The sequence below is a fragment of the Ammospiza caudacuta genome, chromosome 11, assembly GCF_027887145.1.
Source record: "Ammospiza caudacuta isolate bAmmCau1 chromosome 11, bAmmCau1.pri, whole genome shotgun sequence".
In the NCBI taxonomy this organism is placed as follows: Eukaryota; Metazoa; Chordata; class Aves; order Passeriformes; family Passerellidae; genus Ammospiza; species Ammospiza caudacuta.
The window spans coordinates 9,098,295-9,115,347 of record NC_080603.1 but is presented as its reverse complement, the minus strand read 5'-3'; the positions used below and the strand labels follow the sequence as shown (position 1 = coordinate 9,115,347).

The 17,053-nt window shown below is 42.2% G+C and overlaps 1 protein-coding gene across 4 annotated transcripts; it reads left to right on the top strand.

The window, feature by feature from the left end:
* Window positions 1-706: 706 nt before the first annotated feature.
* IWS1 (interacts with SUPT6H, CTD assembly factor 1) lies at window positions 707-16,510 on the top strand. Of its 4 annotated transcripts, none has more exons than XM_058811922.1 (15): window positions 707-837; window positions 1,149-1,264; window positions 7,187-7,898; window positions 8,421-8,613; window positions 8,862-8,919; window positions 9,225-9,325; window positions 9,588-9,738; window positions 11,176-11,258; window positions 11,543-11,672; window positions 12,335-12,452; window positions 13,174-13,285; window positions 13,483-13,539; window positions 13,732-13,843; window positions 14,378-14,535; window positions 16,080-16,510. In XM_058811922.1, exons 1-14 carry the CDS (start codon window positions 804-806, stop codon window positions 14,504-14,506), a joined length of 2,106 nt encoding a protein of 701 aa, XP_058667905.1. In that variant the 5' UTR covers window positions 707-803; the 3' UTR covers window positions 14,507-14,535; window positions 16,080-16,510. The 4 variants fall into 4 exon arrangements, with proteins under 4 accessions (XP_058667905.1, XP_058667907.1, XP_058667904.1 ...); XM_058811925.1 differs by lacking the exon at window positions 14,378-14,535 and adding an exon at window positions 3,261-3,315 and having other exon boundaries at window positions 717-837; XM_058811924.1 differs by lacking the exon at window positions 14,378-14,535 and having other exon boundaries at window positions 16,086-16,510.
* The last annotated feature ends 543 nt before the right edge of the window (window positions 16,511-17,053 follow it).

Below are 17,053 nucleotides of genomic sequence, written 5' to 3'. Positions count from 1 at the left end.
GAGCATTGCAGCCCCCTCGCAGGATCAGAGCCCACTCTGTGCCTGAGCTCTGGAGCCACCTTCTTGTGGAGATGCACGTTAATCTTGCTGACTGGGCTTGTAAAGAGCAGATAAATTCACCTAGTATTTAAATGGCAAAATATTTTCTGCTCTAGATCACCCTCCAGATCTCCCACCCTTAGTCATGGTGGGAAGCATGGCAGCAGATGGCCCTTCGTCTGGCAGAAGGGAGATGTTGGAACTCTCGGGTAGCTCAGGCTGTGGTTCCGAGCAGCCATTCAGTGTCAGGGGCTGGGTTGGTCTGACAGCCATTGACAGTGTCAGGGGCTGGTTTGGTCTCCTGGCAGTTCCCGCAGGGCTCAGACACGGCAGCACCTTTGCCAGGATCACAGCCAGGTCACCCTGCAGCTGAGCACTGGCGTGGTCACCCAGGGGTTACAAATAGCCTTTTATTCTCCAAGGCTCCTTCAGTTTCCCCAGGGTTTCAGCTGTCAAGCTGAAACCAATCTATATTCGCAGGATGGGGCTGTGGGGCGGGAGGGAAGCGAAGCGGAGAGGCCGAAACGTTCCCGGTTTGTTGCGGCCGAGCCCGAGCCCACCGGGCGGGGCCGGCCGGAGCGGCCAGCGCCCCCTGGCGGCCGCTGCCCCGGCGTTCTCGCGAGACCCAGCGCGCCGTGCGCGCGGGGCGGGGGCGCTGCTGGGCGGGGAGGCGCCATCTTGTTCCTGTGCGAGGCGGCGGGGCCGGGCCGGGCCGCGCTGAGGGAGCGCCCGGGGCAGCGCCCGCCGCCACCGCGGGGCGCGGCATGGACTCCCACTACTACGGCGGGGAGCAGTCAGGTAGCGGCGCGGCGCGCAGCACCCTCCGGGGAGGGCGTCGGGCACGGCAGGGCCCGCGGGTTCGGGGGCACAGCGGCGGGGCCCTGGCCCGAGGGCAACGCTGAGGGCGTTATTTGCAACAGTCCGGTGTCCGGGCATCGCAGCGGTCGCTCCCCGCTTGGTGCGGGAGGTTTTGTGCGCTCCCGGGGGTGGCCGGGGTGCTTTGTTCGGACACCCCCGATTCCATGCCCCGTTAGAGCGGGGGCCCGCCTGGTTCCCGTGCGGTTCCTTTAAACGCTGAGTTTTACTTTCTTTTTTAAATCTCGGTATAGATGATGGAGGAGCTACTCCAGTGCAAGACGAGCGAGACTCAGGATCTGATGTGGAAGATGAAGGAAACGAACAACATTCTGGATCGGAGAATGGGAGTGTAGGGCACCATTCAGAGGTACTAAGGGAACTTTATCTAGACAAAGTTTATTCTTTGAATTCTTTTTTGTTGTTTAAAGCGGCATTCTCTCGTAACCGAGACACACCTGTTTATTGAGTTCCTCTTAAGAGTTCCATCGGGCAAAACTTTATTTCCATAAAAAAGCGTTGGACAGTCTCTTGACAAGTGCGTTGGCTAGGGTTTGTTTGGTTCTTTTCTTGTTGTGGTAGCACACATTGTTCTGAACTTTAGTAAGTTGTACTCGGTTAGCCTCGATTTCACAGAGATAAAATGTCGGGGTTATGAGGAATTTGTACCTGAAATTCTGCACAGTGCTGTAAAACCACGCGCTATGGAGGTAGTGATTTCCTTAACAGAGAATAAATGCTCTCCCAGTTTTCATGTCAGATGGGGACAGTGACTCTTGAGTCTGCCTTGTGCTGGTTTCCACCTTGTCATTCACAAAGGAGCAGGTTAAGGTGGGACGTGTTTTTCCTCTGAAGTGGTTCCCCCTTGGAGAAGTGTTCAGCACGGAAAGGTTTTGGTCCAGGGTGTTTTCTGGGGCAGAGTCACTTCATTTGTGGATTGACTGGTCTGAGAAGAGATTCTGGTAAAAGAGAAGGCTCCCTTTAGATTTCTAGGGCAGTTTGGGAAGTTGAGATTTAATTTTTAAGAATTGTTTGTGACTCACAATAGAGCTACGTCAGGTCTTTGTCGGAAGGAATAATTTTAGCCTGTGAATTCAGATCTTCTGCCAGCCAAGTTACAGAGAACTTTTTGATACTTATAAAAACTGTAGTCAAAGCCATTTCAGAGCATTCTGCTACTCTACTGTATTGTATGGAAAGATCAGGATTTACTGTGACTGGGTTTTCAGTGTTACACATGTTAAAAATTGCTTAAAATGCAACAAAGGCTGATGTGAGAGAAGGCTTGACTAAACTGGCATAATTTACAATCCTTTTTTTTAAATTATTTTTTCTTTTTTTTTGCCCTGCCTTAATTGAATTCATACTTCCCTCAGTGTTAGAAAGTAGATGAAAATTGTATTTTATAAAATGAAAGTTCTTCTCGTGTATTTGAACTTAATTGTAAAGCACATTTGGAATTTACTTTTTTTGATAGGTGTTGATATTTCCAAGGGAAGAGGCAGATTTGGTATGAGGCAGCATCTGCCACTGTGACAACTACAATTGCAGTGGCAGGAAACACATTTCTCAGGCTGGGAAAATAACTGTCTGTCTGGAGGAATTTAGTACTTCTGTTTTATGAAAGAAAAGTGTGATGAGTGTGTGAAAAGTCTCACTGCTGCTACAATGATATTAATCTTTTTCTTCTTTGTCATTGGTTTATGTTTGAATATTGGTTCTTACTTTTCTGAGCACTTCTCTGAGATTTTAATTTTAGTTACTGTGGCAAGGTGGCTGACTGTTGTTTACATCTGCAGCATGTCTTTTTCAGATTTAGGTGAGCAGAAGGTACCAGTTATCACTGTTAACTGGGCCTCTTCATGTGCTGAGGTGTCTGTATTTTAAAGACTTTGTTCTATGATGGTGATTGAATATTCCTCTGTAGGTAAAATACTTCACAAAGCCAATTAAAATGAAAGAGCCAAGCTAAGCCACCTTTTTGAGCAATGCTAAATTAGAGTTGTCAAGCCTTCATGCTTTATTTGATTCAGCTCAAATTAAAACTCAAATATTTTGTTTTGCTATGAAGTCTTAATTTTTCTTTCCCTCCGTTGAGTTCTCTTTGCACTCAAAAAGCAATAATGTGGAGCAGCCATCTCTGAAAGGAGTAGCTCTCAGTCATTTGTCATATTATTTACTCTAAATATTCTCTCATCCTCTTATATTCTTCATTTTTAGGAGTGTGTGGGAGAAGTGACACTCAAAGGTAATAAAATCTTTTTAGGCAGACTAATCAGTTAAGTCTATTTAATTACTTTTTTGCCTCTAATTTAGAACTCAGATGTAAAGAACTGAAGTTTTAAAATTTCAAACTTTTCTTTCAGGTTTTTAACTTTAAAGAAAAGGGGAATCCTGAGGAATTACTTATGTAGGTCTCAGGTATGTGGGTTTTTCTTTTCCACAATTCTTTTCTGGCTTTCCTTCCCCCAATCCCACTTTATCTATAAATGTTCTCCTTGATGTCCTTACTGATTCTGCTTTAGACAATTAGAATTAGTTTTAGTACAGTAATGAATCTGAAATCACGTTTACAGTGTTTGTCCAAGTTAGGCTCATACAGAAATCTGTAATAACTTCGTTTTTACACTTCCACCAAGTTGCTGCTGTTTCATGAACTAAGTTGTGGTTAGACTGTGACTGTTAACAAACACAAATATGTGATACCTGAAAATAAGGAGGAACTTGCTGATATGCCCATGATGCTTGTGTAGGTCTTAGTTTAATGCTCATCTCTCATGAAATTGTAGTGGATGGCTTCCATTTTGTTGAAGTTACTGAATTATCAAAGAAGTAGCTCTTAAAAGTGGCTGCATGTTGATCCAGTAAACTGCTTGGTAGCTGTAATTTTTATGTAGAAGTGTAACACTGTAAATTTGATTTTGATATATTCCTTATTTTATACTGTACTAAAGCCTCATGTTATAGAACTCTCATTAAACAAAAATCAAGGACATCTCAATTAAAATGTTTATAGATAAAGAGGAGGAAGAAAAGAAAGCAAAGGAATTAGAGAAAAATGCAGTAGCAATTACCTGAGACCTACTCTTGTTTGAGGATGTCTGATCTTTCAGTCAGTCATTTGAAAATGAAAACTAGAAAACTCAAAAATTACATACTTCATTTCTTTGAAAACAGTTTGTAGAGATGAACAAATAAAAAAGGGAAAGTGAAGACTATCAAGCATACCCAGCAGCATTTTGTCATTTTATTGGGAAGTTGGTCACTTTTTATATCAATTATATTCCAAAGCATGCGGATTCCTGAATTGTGTGCAGCAGCCTCTTGCAGTGTGGGCAGTGGGCAGGTCCTGCCCTGGGCAGGGTCTCAGCTGTGCTGCTGCTGGGGGCTCTGGGGCAGCACTGCCCTCACTGACAGTGCTGCTGCCTGGCCCAGCTCTCCTCAGCGGGCTCCAGGGCTGGTGCCCATGTGCCCCGAGTGAGCGTGCAGGGACAGCTGTGTGCCCCGAGTGAGCGTGCAGGGACAGCCGTGTGCCCAGAGTGAGTGTGCAGGGACAGCTGTGTGCCCCGTGTGAGCGTGCAGGGACAGGTGTGTTCCCGAGCGTGCAGGGACAGCCGTGTGCCCCGAGTGAGCGTGCAGGGACAGCCGTGTGCCCCGAGTGAGCGTGCAGGGACAGCTGTGTGCCCTGAGTGAGCGTGCAGGGACAGCCGTGTGCCCTGAGTGTGCAGGGACACCCACCCGTGTCACCTTGGGTGCTCACACTGCAGCAGCTGAGCTGCTCTGACCACTGGCTGAGTCTGACTGCTGGGTGTCTGCTCTCCCCCACCAAACATCTTCATTCTCAGCAGGGATTGTCACTTTGCAGTAACAGGTTAAAGATTCGGGATCCTGTGATAATCTCCAGTAATAAAGCTCTGTAATTACAGTGTCTTCTCCCCAAGGTTTTGCATGAGAAGTTCTTTGTAATTTAGTGATTAATTTTGAACAGGTGCATGTATAACCTGCAGCCACACTTCTGACCTTAGAAATATGAAGAATCATTGCTGATTCTTGTTGGTTCTTAATTTTGTTTATTTGCTCACCAAAGAATTCCTAAACTGGAAGCTGGGAATGTGATGGTCCTAATATCTTAAAGAGTACTATTTTTATTAATTTCCTTGGGTTTGTTTAGCAAAATCCTTTATTACCGCTGACATACTTATCAGTACTATTCAGCATTCACCATCTGACTTTGAGAGAAGACAGGCAAGCCCACACAAAATACAGTAACAAAAATTATTTAATTCTTGTTTTTCTACCATTTTAGATACCAGTTTGATTTCAGTGTTTCTCAATGACCTTACCTGTAACTGCTGTGCAATCTGCTTTCTGTTCTGTTCCAGCTGCAGTTTTCTTTAGTCTAAAGTAATACAGTCAGGGAAGATCTGTCACATACACCTGTGATAGGTTTATATGGGATATACTAGGCAGGAGAAGGGCAATCAAAGTGATTTTTTGGTAAGGGAATAAAATATTAACAAGCAGAGGGCAGGTGAGTGCATCCTAGATTCTGTCACTTCCTAATATTAATATTTCCTTAAAATTCCAGACACAGGTTTTAACGGAACCATGTTTCCTTTCTGTGACGAGAAATGAGAATTTCTGAATATGAAAGATACCAAAGATGCAGTGCTGTAGAGACAGGAACAAGCAGCAGAGAGAAAACAACTTTGATTGTCACAGCAGCTGTTTGTAGTTAGCATTAAATAACATGGAATTAGTGAAGTCGTATTTGTAGTGCATGTTTTAAAATTTCATGGTCCTGGGTTTTTTTTTTTTCATTGTTCAGTAACACTGTTATTCGTTCTGCAGTAATTTAGATGATCTTTATCAAGTGCTAGCCAAAGAAATAAGTATATGAAGTCCAAAGTCTTAAAAAGCAATGCTCTTTGCCACTTAACATAATTATGGAGGAAGTAGTTCCTAAAAGCAGTTGAAATTAATTTTATTTAAAATTCTTCCTGCATCATGCATTTTAAAGATCAGTAGTATTCTTTGTTGTAGGTGTAGGGCAGCTACACCTACATTTTTTTATGGGTCTGAATGTGGGAGTAGAACAACTGGAGAAAATAAAAATAGAAAGTCTGTTTCCAAAGAAATTGAATTGCAGGAAAAAAAGATTTGGAAACTTCAGGACATGTAGGTGTTAAAGCATCTCCTGTCACAATAAATACTCAGTTTGCAAGTAGAAAAAGTTTATAGCTGAGACAAAATGACTGAGGAAAGCCTGATTGAGGCTTTGAGTTGAGTATGCTAAAGAGAAGTTCCTTGTACAATGCTGTTGTTTTCAGCTGAAAACAGGATTATGGTGACAGTAGCTGTGGGAGCTGAATTAATGGAATGAGTTTTCAAGTCTAATTTCATATTCTCGGGTAAATGCAATTGAGATTTTTTTCCCAAGTAGATTTTGGATGTTGGAGGTAAACAATGATGCTGTAAGTAATTATACTTAGTAAGGTGGTTTCTGAGATGTTCTCTTAAAAATTGAGCACGTGCCTCAATATTTCTTGGTGTGTAGAAAAGTCAAAGGATTGTTTCAGTTCTGAAGTTGCCAGGTGGGTGTGTTTGTGTATGGATTATCTTGGGTGTCTGGATAAGCATGGGAGCTGTCAGCACAGGGGAGAGAGCTGTTGAATCAAACACAAAGACTGTTAACAGTTATACTCTGAAAGGTCTGACTAAAACTTTATTCTTGTCTTTTGCTAGGCTTTTGCTCTGAGTTGTTCTTAAATAGGTTTCCTCGACAAAGAAGGAACAGGCGTTAGCTTCATTTGGAGCATAATGCCTGTGCTGTTTCAGTAAGGTGTACTTCACACAGGAAACATCTGTTTGAGATCTTCAGGAAAATAAAATGACAAATGCAAGATACTCTTTCTTGCTTTGTTACTGGGAATTTCAACTAAACCACTTTGAAGGCCTGACCTATTAAAATAAAAGTACTAAGCCTTTACCCTTGAGCAGCTGGACCCTTCTTAGAAATGCTTATTTAAGTGTTCTGTGAATTCTGTTACCACTTTCAAAATACCATGGAGCTGCAGGATGGACATACTTCCACTGATAATACTTTTTTGATGTGAAGTATTTGATAGTATTTTGATGCAAATTGTCTAATTATTTTTACATAGACACTATTTCAGTTTGCAGCACCTTGGGTAATCACATTGGAGGAAGGACAAGCAAAAATACAGAACATCTTTTCTTTACTTTTTAAGGTGTTTTTGCTTAGTTGTCTGAGATTATTTTTCTGTTTCAGAATGAACACAGTGATGGAGAAGATGATGGGCAAGGCGGAGAGCCTCATATGACAGACTCTGAAAATGAAGATAACCCAAGGCAAAAAGAAAGTGACTCAGATAACGAGGAGCCCCCAAATCACAATGTGAGTGATTCAGAAAATGAAGCAGCTCATGGAGAGAAGGACAGTGACTCTGATACTGAGGACCGTCCAAACCGGCATTTAAGTGACTCTGAAAATGAAGAGACCTTAAATCATCGAGCGAGTGACTCTGACAATGGAGACCCTCCAAGGGATCACAGCAGTGATTTTGAAAATGAGGAATCACACAAGCAGGCAGCCAGCGACTCTGAGAGTGAGGAGCTCCAGAAGCAGGCAGCCAGCGACTCTGAGAGTGAGGAGCTCCTGAAGCAGCCAGCCAGTGACTCCGAGAGTGAAGAGCCTCAGAAGCAGCCAGCCAGCGACTCGGAGAGCGAGGATGTGTCCAGACACAAGCAGATAGAGTCTGAAGATAGCGATGGGGAGGACAGGAAGGAAAAGGTGCAGAATGACTCTCATCATTCAGATAATGAACATGTAAGGAAAGTATTTCAGGGCTCTGACAGTGAAGACGAAGCTCCTAAGAGACGTAAGATATCAGACAGTGATGAAGATGAAAAAGAGGAAGAAAAGACAGTGAAGAGGAAAACAGCCATCCTTTCTGATAGTGAGGATGACAATGAGAAAACATGTAAGAAACTATACTGTGCTGTGACAGGTAGTGATGTGAAAGTTAAATCATTGCTTTTGTGTGAATAAAGCATCTTAAGTTGAGAAACCATAAATCAGATTTAGTTTTGGAGCAGAACTGCATTAGCAGAGGCTGTTGTTCTGACTGCTTTGCTGTGTGAATGTGTATCTAACACTTCTGAGTAATAAGTAGGTCTAACAAAAGACCGTAAGGATCTAACTGGCATCTGGTGACATGATAATTTGTTATTTATTTACTTCATTGCTGGTTCTCTAGTAATTTTTTCCTGTGTGTTTTTTTCATATACTGGAGGTGAGAGATTTGAAATTGCAATTTTTTTTAATGAATAGATGTGGTGTATGGAAGCTCCATTTGCTGATTTAATAAAACACTTCAGAATTGATAAGCTTTTTAGGAAATGGCAATGGTCTGGTGTTGGAAGACTAGTCAGAGATTAATTTGAGAGTAACAGTTGTCCCCTCTGTTACTGGGACATGTAGTAATGCTCCTTTCTGCTGGCAGCTGCAAAAAAGGTACGAATCCTTTCTGATGCTGAAGAATCGGACAGTGACGCTGCTTCAGAGAAATCTGACAAAAGGAAGAAAAATGCTGTATCCGATAGTGAGGAGGAGGAAGAAGAAGGAAAAGAGGATGCTGGGAAGAAAAAAGGGAAAGATCTGTTTGGCAGTGACAGTGAATCTGGAAATGAACAAGAGTAAGTGGAAAAGAATATGAATTCTATTGGGGTTTTAGACAGGGGGAGTGATGGGGAATGGAAAACCATGGTAAATGGATAAATCCCAACCAGAGAATGACTGTTCACCTTCATTGGTGGCATGAAGAGAAAGGTCAGTAGAAGGAGATAGAACAAAAGGGAGATCTTCATACAGTCATTAGAGATTTTGCAGAAAAGGCACATCTTGTTGTAGTTGAAATAGATAAATGTGGCTGTTACCTTCACAGGAACCTGATTGCAGATATATTTGGAGAATCTGGTGATGAGGAAGAGGAGGAATTTACGGTAAGTGTTACTGTGGATGTCTCCTGTTGACTTGCTAGATCTGAAGAGAATGTATATGCTGCATCAGGTCAGTTTTGTATCTACCAGACTCACTGGGGTACTCTTTGGGTTAAATAACATTTACAGCTCATCTTCTCATCTTTTGGGAGAATTGTTGGTGTGACAGTAGTCACAGGGGGAATCAAAAAGACTGTTCATCTTTCTGGATCCTCTGAAGACTTACCTGAAGATTTTTTAGTGTCAGGTACCTGACTAGATGCTCAATACTGATCCATACACTGATTTGCACTCTCTGTACTCATCAGGGTTTTAACCAGGAGGATTTGGAGGAAGAGAAAGGTGATGGAGATATGAAGGAGACAGCAGATGAATCAGACTCTGATGATAACATCAAAAGAGGGAAGCAGTAAGTCATTGTGTTACATATTCCTTTGTTAATGCCAGATTTTGGTGAAAGGGCGTTATGGACCCTGGATATTGCAGGTGTGCACATGTTGGGTATTACAGCAAGGTCTGGAGCCATTGGAGCCCTTTGCTAGTTTTGCATTTTGCATACTGAGGATAATTAATTATCTCACTGGGACCTTGAGACACAGTGTTTGTGCACGAGAGAAACACAAAATTATTTCCTGCCAAGGCCCATCATTAACACTGTGGTTGTGTTTCAGCATGGACTTCATGTCAGATTTTGACATGATGCTGCAGAGGAAGAAGAGCATGAGCGGCAAGCGCAGGCGGAACCGTGACGGGGGCACTTTCATCAGTGATGCAGATGATGTGGTCAGTGCCATGATTGTGAAGATGAATGAAGCTGCTGAGGTCAGTTTTCCAGGCTCCAAACACACCTTGAAATTCAGTTCCCTTCTATGGGAAAACTGTGTGATTAATAAGATAGAAAAATCTGGCTTGTATTCAGCAGGAGTAATCTGTACACTATGGAAAGCTTCTAATATCTGTATAAGCCTAAATGTTATTTTGCTGTTCTAAATGAAAACACTGTTGAAATTTTGATAGAGTGCTAATTTTTAAATATTAAAATTAGGTAAATTGCTAAACTTCCATCCGCTGAGATCAACTTCTTTAAAAAGGGATATATAGGTGCTCTGTAAACCACCTGGTAGTATGTTAAATACTGAGAAAGGGACTATGCTTTAATTTCATTATGATGTTACTGGCATGTGTCATACTTGGGTATTTGTTTCTGAGAAGAGTCCTTTTCCAAATTGCTTGAATGACAGTGGTGTGGTAATGACATCAGAGTAAAGATTCATGGGACCTTCTGCCTTTTTCTAGGAGAAATGTTTAGTATCTTCCTGTGGAAGGTTATTTGGGATCTTGCTTTTTGTCAAGTGTCTTCTGTTTTGTTGGAGTAGCAATCAAATTAATAAACAGCAAAACACATTAAAACCAATTGAGAGATATACATGACTTTAGAAACTAGAGGAGCTTTACAAATAGCAACAACAAAAGCATCTGTCTGAGAACAAGATCTGGATAATGAGTTCAGAAAGATGGGAAGAGTAAGAAAGCAATCTGGAAGGCAACTGAAACTTCTTGGGCTTGACAGGAAAGCCTTTCTCAGACAAGATGACAGCCAGATGTTTCAAATGAGGTGTCAAAGTTGGAAGTACAGGGGCAGGAAGAGGGAAGGAGATGCATTAGGAGAATCTTCTCCCTTGAAATAAAACAAACATTGCACAGAGTGAGCCTTCAGTGGATTAGGACAAATAAAAAGGAATTACCAGAGCTGGACAGAAATCTGTTGATTGCATTGGATGGTTTTGGTATGGGTTACAAGTTTTGAATAGATAGTGATAGTCAGGCCTTGGATGGAAGTAGTTTTGAAAAGACACAGGTGAAAATACATGTTCTCCCTTCCCATTGTTCTGCTTAGCTATTTTTCTGTTTTTCAGGTGAGGCTTTACTAAGAAAGTGTTATCTGTGCACAGTATAGAGGACCTCCAGTTATTGTAGTCAGTTTAAGTCATGAAGTGGAAAAAAAAAGTAAATTTAGGAGCACTTTCCTAATGTGATGCTTTATTGGGAAATACTGACTAAAGTGATGACCCTTTTTTCAGAGAAGTTGTTGCATAATTGTTGGTGAGCTGTGGAGCAGGGGACAAAATTAGTGTAATCCCTCCAAAGTTGCACTTCTAGTTTAATAGACTAGTCTTTTTCTTTGTAAGTGTTGCAAAGAATGGGAGTTGCTGATTTCTTTCTTTGATTAACTTGTGCTGATTCTTCAACTCTCTACAGGAGGATCGTCAGCTGAATACGCAAAAGAAACCAGCACTAAAGAAATTAACTTTGCTACCAACTGTAGTTATGCATCTTAAAAAGTGAGTTGTCATTCTAGTTAACTGCAACCCTGGGCAATAGTCAGAATTTGTAAGATTCCATGGAGTTATACTACAGCTATACTGAATATGCAGAAAAACACTATTTTTATTCCAAGTAAATGCTGAAGCTAGGTGACCTCAAAAACATAAAATTATACATAATTTTCCCTCTTAAATTTAACATGAAAGAAACTCAATTATGCTATTTTCCTGAGGGGACATCACAACTTGAGATGTGGCTATATTACATGACTTATGGGCTTCTCTTAATTTAAACCTGTTAGGCAGGATCTCAAAGAAACTTTCATCGATAGTGGTGTTATGTCTGCCATCAAAGAGTGGCTTTCTCCTCTACCAGACCGAAGTCTGCCAGCACTAAAGATAAGAGAGGAGCTTCTGAAGATCCTGCAAGAGGTTTGGACCTGACTTTCCACATTTGATTTGGAGTTTGTCCACAGTTTTACAGTCATGTGCTTTAAGGAAATGTGAGGTGATAAATGAACTGCAGCTCTGCCGATGGGCTGTGCAGTGAAACACGCAAGGAAGCAACCTGCACAACAGGTGTGCTTGTGCAAAAGAGTGTAGGTGATTTGGCCCTGCCTTCCTGTTTCAGGTTTATATCCAAATTTAGGTGAAGAGTTGCTTGCTATGCATCCCTGAATTTTTTCCCCTTCTGATCCCTTCTCTTTTCTGCTCTGTTACAGTGTGCAGTGCACACACTCAGTGTAGACTTTCAGTGTCTTTGGCTAAGCTGATTGCTTGAGTGTCTTTGCCATGTAAGTTTTTATTTATAGAATGAATGATTTGAAGGCAGTAGCATAGTTTTGGGGTAATTTAAACTAGAGAGCATTTCTAGAAAATTTCTAGAAAGCTACCTAATTTTGTGTATAAACCAAGAATGGTATGGCAGATTGCTAGATTTAGGTGTTTGATACTTTAAACAATTCCCAGTGGGACAACGAAAACCTTAAATTTTCTAAGCTGGTTGAAGTGAAAGGTATTTCTGCAAAGTTCAATGACCATTAATGTTCAGACATAATTTATTGCTGTTATCTGACTTTTCCTTTTGTCTGCAGCTGCCCAGTGTGAGCCAGGAGACTCTGAAGCACAGTGGCATTGGACGGGCTGTGATGTACCTGTACAAACACCCCAAGGAGTCGAGACCGAACAAGGACATGGCTGGGAAGTTGATCAGTATGTAAACCTGCCTGTGATCTCTGAGATCCCTCTGGTGATGAATGGAACTTCTGCTTTGGTTTCTGATGCACTGCTGTTGTCTGTAGAAAAGATTCTGCAGTGTAGGAACCTCACTGATGTGTTTCATAACTCTGTACAGCTCTTAAAAGTACTGTTACATTGGCTTCTGCATGTGCCTGTTCCATTGTCTTAAACCAGAGGATGGCGTTTGTTTTGCTGGGTTCTCTCTTGGCTCGTGGTCCAGATCGTTTGTATATGCTGAAAAGGCAGGAAGGTGCTGCCAGAGGGCTGTTTATTCCATGGACTTCAGAGAGAACTGAGCTGACTGACATTTGTTTACTACTCAGTTGTACTCCATGTGGAGTGCATTCCATCCAGAATGGCTGCAGACTGATGATAAACTTATATTCTTTAGGACCTTTTCTGCATATTTCTAAAACAGCATTCCTGAGTTGTGCAGGAGGTCCTGACACTGAGTATTCTTTCTGAGAGCTTGGAGATGTTCTAGACGAGCAGGCAACAAAGAGACTTTGGGGATGAAAGCTCTTGTTTTCTGTTCGCAAGGCTGGTTTTCCATTAAATACTAAGGGCTCAAAAATCATTTGGTTGAAAGGAAGCATAAATACTTGGCACAAACTTTCAAAGCTGTACTTGATCACCAGAGTGGTTTAAGAGAAACAAAAGCCTGGTCTTTGTTAACTAATAATTTTTTTAATAGATGAATGGTCTCGACCCATTTTTGGCCTTACCTCAAACTACAAAGGCATGACCAGAGAAGAGAGAGAACAGAGAGATTTGGAACAGATGCCTCATCGAAGGAAAATGAGCAGGTAGGAATAGCAGGCAGAAACATGGAATTCTTTAAGGCTCCCTCAAGAGAAACCAAGTGGTGTGTAAATACTAAAGGAAATAAAAAGGGTAAAAGGGTAGTCAGTTAAAGTCTCTCTTATCTTCTAACATACTTTATTGTCTTTTAAAATTTCTTTCTCTGTGTATAGATGCCTATAAATATTTATTTTTCTTGCAGCTCTGGTGGTCAGACTCCCCGTAGGGACCTGGAGAAAGTATTAACAGGAGAAGAAAAGTAAGTTGGATATATAAATAGTTTGTTGGGGTTTTTTTAAGTGAAGTATTGTGGTGGCACTACTACTGTGGAATTTCTGTAGAGGTTTTAGAGGCAGTGGTATATAGTGTGTTTCAGAGGACAGTACACTGGGTGGCTTTACTTCTTTCTGGATAAGATTTGTCCATAACAGTCACATCCTTTTTTCCACAGGGCTCTCAGGCCCGGGGACCCTGGGTTCTGTGCCCGTGCCAGGGTCCCAATGCCCTCCAACAAAGACTACGTCGTCAGGCCCAAGTGGAACGTGGAGATGGAGTCCTCCAGGGTAAGCACTGCCAGTGGCCTGGTGACTGTTCCTAGGCCTGGGCATCTGTCACCATATCACCATGGTTACTGTACAGGAGGGTAGTTCTTTCAAGGGCCTCTTGTAGTGAGTATGGACAGTAAGCTCATCACGTGTTTTCACAGGAAAATATCTCTGACCAAAAAGAGATTTTTGAGTTAACTTTTCTAGAATTTCTCTCTCAGGTGAGAATGTGATTGCAGGCCTCTTGCTTTAAAGCATTTTGAGCTAAAGCTGTAGTTCAGTATCTGTGTCACTGCACTGATGTTTTTATACCTCTCCCAGCTTTTGTATCATGTTCTAATAATATTCGAGTTTGGGAAACTTTTGAGGTTTTGGTAAACATGAACAGCTTCGGTGGAGGCCTTTGTGTTGCTTTGTCTTCATCCATCTACTCATACAGTTTCATTTAAAGGGGTTTATGTGGTAGAATGTGTGTAAGTGGGAGAAGTAACAATTGCTGTGCTGTCTGCTGTTCTTTCTCCTTCTGTCCATTAATTGAGATGTTGTTTCTAGCCCGGGACTATTAAGAGAGGTATTAGTCGCTTGGAAAAGCACAAGAGACGGTTTGCTGAACAGAAACGACTCAGCAAAGTGCATCGGGCCATCAAGTTCAGCATTGAAGGCAACAGGATGCCCCTGTAGCCATACCACTGCCTTCCCAAGTTGGAGAGGTATCCCTCGAGGGAGGTGTGAACAGTGCATGTGCTCCAGCTGTTGGCAGTTTGCACATGCAGGACAGGAGTGTGTACACCCTAACTTTAACCTGGAAAAGTCTCCTTGAATTCTCTCATGTCTGTACTGTGACCTACAAGGGAACTTGTACAGGAGAAAACAGGCTCTAGCACATAGCCTCTGCCATGGCTCCTGCCTGCACAGCTTCAGGGTACCCAAATGACAGGAGTTCAGCGAAAATACCTGTGCTCAAAACCAGCTTTGCACCACCTGTGGTTTTGAATGCTGCTCTGACACAATTAGGTTTTCCAGATTCACCTGAAGCAACACATGGGCATTCTTAGCCCTTGGTACAGGAGCTCGTGTCACTGCATGCAGTGTCTGTGGCTGACCTCTGACTGGGGCACAGTGAGGTGTTTTTCACACCTGCTCCTGAAAGGAAGTAGAATGATGGGAGCTACAGAATGAGACCAGGGGGAGAAGAATCCTCTGCTGTGAGTGTGGGTTAGGAGAACATGCATCAATGGGAATTGCTTTGACAGTTCCTGGTCTGCATTTCGATGCTGTAAGCAGGGCTGCCACAAGCGAACAGTGACAGGAAGAGGTGAGCACAAGCCATAGATAACTGTTGACTTCATATTAAGCTTCATATTTATTTGTTTTTAAAAGGATATTTTCTTAAACATCACTGTGAAATTTTAGGTATAATTTCAATGAATAGTGAACAGATTTATGAGTAAACCTTATTTAAAATCAGCATGTCAGGAGCACCTTCCTTAGCCATGGGAACAAGTTTCTAATGGATGTGTTTTTCAGATCCTAAGTAGCATGTTTTGGATATCACTGTTTCTCCCAAACTTAAAAGTGTCACGTTTCCATCACTTCCTGTTTCTGTTGTCTAGTTAAGGAAAATTGCCTTCTGGGAAGCACTGGCTATGGCTTGGAAGGTCCTTGCTGTTTGTCTTCAGTGGTGTTTCAGCACACCATCACTGAATTAATCTGTGCAGAATAACTGTTACGCCACCTGGTTTTCATTTGCAGTTCAAACACAGAGATGAAATGCAGTGCTTGTATGGTCATTTTAGGCATTTCTTTTTGCTACCCCCTACACTGCCTTTGTTCAGTAATCCTTTGCTTTCTCAATACTAATCCCTGACCTTTAAAATAAACGGCAGCCTGAAATTGATGTGTCAGCCTTAGTCACAGTGTATCTGTGTCTAACCCTCCTGCAAGAAGTCCAGAGTGGTGACACTGGTGCCCTGTGGTTCTGACAGCTGCAGCCAATAGATACAAAATTTCCACATGGTACCCAGCTCCGCAGTGACTGACCCTGCACTGTGATGGCCGTGAGTGCCACTGCCTCCAGCCGAGCCCTGCAGACACTGGGGGGCATTTTCCCCTTCTGGGAGGAGAACAGACAGAGCAGCTGGGCCCAGTGGCTCCCCCAGCTCCTTGCCAGGCGCAGCCTCGCATGTGCCACTTGCCTTGGACCTCTGGGGCCTCTGCTTTTTTTCAGTGGTAATTATTAGTTTTATTTTTTAAGTTCCAGGGGACCTCTAAGAAAGGGGTGAGTCGACTGGACAAACAGATGCGGAAATTCACAGATATCAGGAAAAAAAGCAGAACGGCCCATGCAGTGAAAATCAGCATTGAGGGCAATAAGATGCCATTGTGACCCTTCACAGAATGCCCCATGAGCTCTGCTGTAAGACAATACACCCACAGACTCTTTGGAGACCTTTAAATTTTTTAACTTGTTTGGGGTGGGTTTGGTTTTTTAGTTTGTTTTTTAAGTGAACCCTTAAAAATGTTGGTTCAGGTTCTGGTAGAAGATGTTGTCTGAGGACTGTGAATATGGGGACTCCTTTCTCCTGATTGTATTTAAACTGGCCCTGTTGTGTCCTTTGTACAGATCATGTATTTGTTGTATTGCAACACTTGAAAAAATAAAACATCTTCTGGGTTTTTTTTGGGAGGGGACTGCCTGTTCATTGCTCAGATGAAGGTATACACAGACCACCTGGGATGTGGAAAAACTGAGGGGTTATTTTTTTGTTCAACTTTGTCCATTTTCTTTTTATTCACTGCTTTATTAATCAGTTGTTATGTCTTTGGAGACCTGCATCTATTGCTTTTGATTTAGAAGTATTGATTGTGTTCCATGCAAAGGATTTTCTTTTCATGAAGACTAATGTAAAAAGAAAGCAAACAGATTGAGCACTAAAAATTCCAGCAGCTTCCAGCTAAAATGTCACTGTGGCTTACCAGTGAGTTTGCAAAAGTCTGTTTTACCAGTGGGAAGGAGAACATTCTTATGTTAGAGAGATTTATGCTGTTTCTTTGTTCCTGCTGCTACAGACTGACAGTAGAATAACATCTGGTACTCTGTGGCTTCTTTGCCTCTATCTCTGAAAATGGCTGTCTCTGCTGAGCTTCCCTCCAATAAGAGGAGTCTTGCACAGGTAATTGGCATTTGTCATTTTTTCATTAAGAAAAGTCACCTTTGTGCTGCAGGAG